Source organism: Ailuropoda melanoleuca, chromosome 13 (assembly GCF_002007445.2).
Source record: "Ailuropoda melanoleuca isolate Jingjing chromosome 13, ASM200744v2, whole genome shotgun sequence".
Lineage (NCBI taxonomy): Eukaryota > Metazoa > Chordata > Mammalia > Carnivora > Ursidae > Ailuropoda > Ailuropoda melanoleuca.
This window is the reverse complement of record NC_048230.1, coordinates 15,719,482-15,724,464: the sequence shown is the minus strand read 5'-3', so window position 1 is coordinate 15,724,464 and position 4,983 is coordinate 15,719,482. Positions and strand designations below refer to the sequence as shown.

Here is a 4,983-nt window from a genome sequence, read left to right as displayed (position 1 = left end):
GTCTAGGAGAGTGACGATCGGCTGTGAGTTTCTCCCTTTTGTGTTTCTTCTCCTAGTCTTTACCCAGTGGACATTCTATAACCAGGTCCTCCAACCTATTGTCTAACATGGTTTGTTTTTCATTCCTGAGGGAACTTTTTTGCTGTTCAGTCAAACCCTCCCAACCAGGACTGAAGGAAATGGGTTGATTTCAAACAAAAATAGGTGATCTGAAGGAGAGGAGATGGATGAAACAGAAAATAGCACAATAAAATGTTACTAAATTGGAACCTATCATCTCAGGAAGACTGAACCAGAACTTAGCTTTTGAACTCTTCACGGAAAAATTATTTAACCAGTTAAAATTTACAGCAGTGACAAAATCGCTCTGGCGACCATTTCATCTTCCTAAGAAAATGAACCAACACCAAGCCCCCATATTGCACACGAGAAAGAAATGGCTATGCTTGTAAGAGCCTGCTATGCACCAGCTTCTGATTGTACCATCATTTCCCAATCAAACCAAATTCAAACAACCAATGGGTTGTTCTTATCCCCAGTTCATGTATCATTGTGTGTGTGTGTGTGTGTGTGTGTGTGTGTGTGTGTGTTTGTAGGCTCAAAAGTTCGAGGATGTTTAAGAAAATGTTTTCAGCTGAAACTGGCCATCCCTCCCAACTGCTGAGGTTCTGCAGGAAGACTGGTCCCTGAAACCAAGTGTGTTTTCTTCCTTAGACAGATGATTAAGTCATGGGGGGGTGGGGGAGGGGCACAGACAACACAGGTTGAAAAGAAAAAAATAGATCTTTGGGGAAATAAAGTAGAGTGATTTAGGTTGTCACAATGAGATCTCCTAACTCCACTCCGTGGAATGCTGGTGAATACTTGAGTCATCTACTCCAACTCCCTCTTCTCCAGCTTTTTCCAGACTCTGATCACATCCACCACAAAGGAAACCAAATTTGAGTTTTAAAGCTTAGGTTCACTTCTTCATCCAAGGGAAAATTAACTAGAAGTGTCATTTCAATACCCATCTCCCATCAAACTGCTTTAGGAAGAGAAAGCATCATGCTGGTTTATTTAGAATCATAGAAAGGTAGGGCTGGAAGAGGAATGCAGCTGTGTCACTAAGGCAGAAAGGAACATGGTGCACAAAAGTGACTTGTCTGGGGTGAACATATGAGGGCAGACCCCAGCCAGGACACAGGCCCCCTACTGCCAGGTCACCTTTATTAAGTTTTAAGTCTCCGCTCTTGCCCACTGAGGCTGATTTAGCGGAAGCAGAAGGTGCAGTATATTCTTGTGACACTTGGGGGGCATCCGGAGGAATCTCAGCAAGTTTGTTTACACTGAGGGCCTGGAGAGCTTGGAGAGAACAGACGGAACCAGAACAGACCCAGCAGCGCGCGCGCGCAGGCAAACACACGCACACACGCACTCACACACAATGACATGGACACAGAAGAAGCTAGCTGGGCAGGGTGGACAGCAGAGGAACCCACCTCGCAGGGCCGCCCCCGCCAGCGCCGGGTGCAGGACTTGCTGGGCGCCAGCAGAGGGCGCGCCGCCCCCAGGGAGCCGAACAGCAGCCGCGCGGAACCCGGCAGGCGAGGGGAGCCGCAGGCGAGCCGGACGCGCCCCTGCAGCTCGGCCACTCAGGGTGCAGGACCCGGCCAAGGAGGAGGAGGGTGAGGAGCGGACCCCCCTCGTGGGCCCGAGTAACAGACGTGCAGGAGTGCTTCCTAGGAATTACATCACGCTGCGCAACGCTGCGGCTCTCGGACTCCTGCTCAAAGTGTGTGTGTGTGTGTGTGGTGTGTGTGTGTGTGCGCGCGCGTGTGTGTGTGTGTGTGTGTGTGTACGCTCTGGGGGGAGGGGACTTAGACCAAGCTTGGGAGAGAGGAAGGCTAGACGCGCCCGGGGAAAAAGCTCCGTGCACATGGAGAAATTCCTTGCGCCGGACTGCACGGAGAAACGAGCCCCCAGCACCTCCCCGCTGCTCCCCTCCCAGTGAAAAGCACCCAGCTAGTGAGAACCCTCACAGCCCCACCTCGAGCACCCCCCGAAACCGGCCCTGCACCCTCCAGCCCGGCTCCAGCGCCGCCGCGAGCTTTCCCCAGGACTGGCCCTGGCGGGGCGCCTANCCTGTGCCGCTCCAGCTCCTCGGGGGTGGAGAAGTGGGGGGTGGGGTTGTTGTTTGGGGGGAAGAAGGGGGAGGGGGCAACGCCGAGAGAGTCAGTGGTTTCCATGGTGATGGAGCTGAAAGTGCAGGAAATTTAAAGGCTTGGACCCTGCGAGACAGACAAACCGGTGCCAACGTGCGCGGACGCCGCCGCCGCCGCCGCCGCTGGAGTCCGCCGGGCAGAGCCGGCCGCGGAGCCCCGAGCAGGCGGAGGGAAGTGCCCCTAGGACCCGCTGGGCCAGCGGCGCTGCACAGAGCCGCAGGACGACGAGCAGCGAGAGGAGGAGGAGGGGAGAGCGGCTCGTCCACGCGCCCTGCACCGCCGCCGGCCCGGGAAGGCAGCGAGGAGCCGGCGCCCCCCGCGCCCGCCGTAGCCCTGGAGTAATTTCGGATGCCCCGCCGCGGCCGCCTGCCCGAATAGACCCGGGAGAGGAGTTGCGGCCAACTTGTGTGCCTTCTTTCCGCCCCGGTGGGAGCCGGCGCCGCGCGAAGGGCTCTCCCGGCGACTCATGCTGCCGGCCCTGCGCCTGCCCAGCCTCGGGTGAGCCGCCTCCGGAGAGACGGGGGAGCGCGGCGGTGCCGCGGGCTCAGCGTGCTCTCCTCCGGGGACGCGGGACGAAGCAGCAGCCCCGGGCGCGCGCCGGAGGCATGGAGCGCTGCCCCAGCCTGGGGGTCACCCTCTACGCCCTGGTGGTGGTCCTGGGGCTGCGGGCGGCACCGGCCGGCGGCCAGCACTATCTCCACATCCGCCCGGCTCCCAGCGACAACCTGCCCCTGGTGGATCTCATCGAACACCCGGACCCTATCTTTGACCCCAAAGAGAAGGATCTGAACGAGACGCTGTTGCGCTCGCTGCTCGGGGGCCACTACGATCCGGGCTTCATGGCCACCTCGCCCCCCGAGGACCGGCCCGGCGGGGGCGGGGGGGCGGTCGGGGGCGCCGAAGACCTGGCCGAGCTGGACCAGCTGCTGAGGCAGCGGCCGTCGGGGGCCATGCCGAGCGAGATCAAAGGGCTGGAGTTCTCCGAGGGTTTGGCCCCGGGCAAGAAGCAGCGTCTGAGCAAGAAGCTGCGGAGGAAGTTACAAATGTGGCTGTGGTCGCAGACCTTCTGCCCGGTGTTGTACGCGTGGAACGACCTGGGCAGCCGCTTTTGGCCGCGCTACGTGAAGGTGGGCAGCTGCTTCAGTAAGCGCTCGTGCTCCGTGCCCGAGGGCATGGTGTGCAAGCCGTCCAAGTCCGTGCACCTCACGGTGCTGCGGTGGCGCTGTCAGCGGCGCGGGGGCCAGCGCTGCGGCTGGATTCCCATCCAGTACCCCATCATTTCCGAGTGCAAGTGCTCATGCTAGAACTCGGGGTCCCCTTCCCGCACCCGGACAATTGATGGAACCCCACCGACGCCCTCCCCCGCCCCCCGCACCGTCTCCAACCAGTTCCACCACCCTCTCGCGAGGGGATTCAATGAACTTTTTTTTTTTTCCTGGCTACAGAGACCTAGCTTTCTGGTTCATGTAATGCACTGTTAACTGTGTAGGAATGTATATGTGTGTGTATATACGGTCCCAGTTTTAATTTACTTATTAAAAGGTCAGTATTATACGTTAAAAGTTACCGGCTTCTACTGTATTTTTAAAAAAAAATAAGCAAAAGGAAAAAAAAGAACAGAGCAAAGAGAGACTTATTCTGGTTGTCGCTAATAATGTTAACCTGCTATTTATATTCCAGTGCCCTTCGCATGGCGAAGCAGGGGGGAAAGTTATTTTTTCTTAAAGTACAAAGAGAGGGGAGAACTTTTGTAGAAGGACTTTTAAAAAGCTATTTTCCATTCTTCGGAAAGTGTTTTGGTTTTCCTTGGACCTCGAAGAAGCTATAGAGTTCAATGTTATTTTACAGTTATTGTAAATATAGAGAACAAATGGAATGACTAATCATTGTAAATTAAGAGTATCTGCTATTTATTCTTTATAATATCCCGTGTAGTAAATGAGAAAGAAGTGCAGAGCAGGATTAAAGAAAACCACTAAAATCGACTGCGCTCGACACTGCGATTCTCTGTGTTGGTGATTGGGTAGGGGTGCCGCTGTGCTTACTATGCCTGTTGGGAGAAGGGGCTCATCCCCTCTTCTGGTGTGATGGAGATGACCGCTCAGTTTTTCTCTTGGGGGGGGGGAGGGTTATTCTCAAACCCCTCACTCGAGCATCACGTGGCCTCCTCCCGGTCTCCCAGCTTTTTCTCCCTATGTCACCAAAGCTCGGGCCCGTCCTGACCTCGACACCCAGCCGGCCCCCTGGAGCTGACCCCAGGCTGGGCCGAGGGGCGGGGGGGAGGGTGGGCGGCCGCTTTGTCCTGCCTGACAGGCCCTTCACAATGGGGACACGTGTCTTTCACACCTACCCTGGGGGCGGAGTGCCGCTGAAACTTGACCCCCGCCCGAGGAAGGGGGGGGGGGTAGGAGAGATCAGAGCGCGCCCACCCAGATCCCGCCACCCCTCCCGCCTGCACGCCCCCCCATCAATAACCAGCCCACGTTAACCCTTTGCACGCCCGGAAGCTACGGTGATGCAAGCTGGGGCGATCCAGTCCTTTGGAATCAACACTCAGGCTCCGGGATCCTGCAGGTCTGAGCCCCCAAAACCCCAGGCCCTCAGCCGGAATTGCTGGGGACAGCTGGGTGATTTGACACTCGCCTCCCCCCCACCCCCGTGCCCTAGGACCTAAGGAGGACTCTGAGGGTCAGGATTTCGGAGGGGTCTGAATTTGGGTGAAAAATGCCACCACTGGGATCTGCAGTTGGGAACGGGGTGCGCCCCCCTCCGCCGCCCC

General features: G+C 57.1%; 1 protein-coding gene across 1 annotated transcript; it reads left to right on the top strand.

Annotated features, from left to right (window-relative positions):
• Positions 1-2,204: 2,204 nt before the first annotated feature.
• Positions 2,205-4,192, top strand: NOG (noggin). Its single transcript, XM_019795727.2, has one exon. It carries the CDS (start codon positions 2,810-2,812, stop codon positions 3,506-3,508), a length of 699 nt encoding a protein of 232 aa, XP_019651286.2. The 5' UTR covers positions 2,205-2,809; the 3' UTR covers positions 3,509-4,192.
• Positions 4,193-4,983: the final 791 nt, after the last annotated feature.

What these genes read in the sequence shown, in the direction of transcription:
- NOG (XM_019795727.2), top strand. Translation starts at nt 2,810, where the DNA reads ATGGAGCGCTGCCCCAGCCTGGGGGTCACCCTCTACGCCCTGGTGGTG.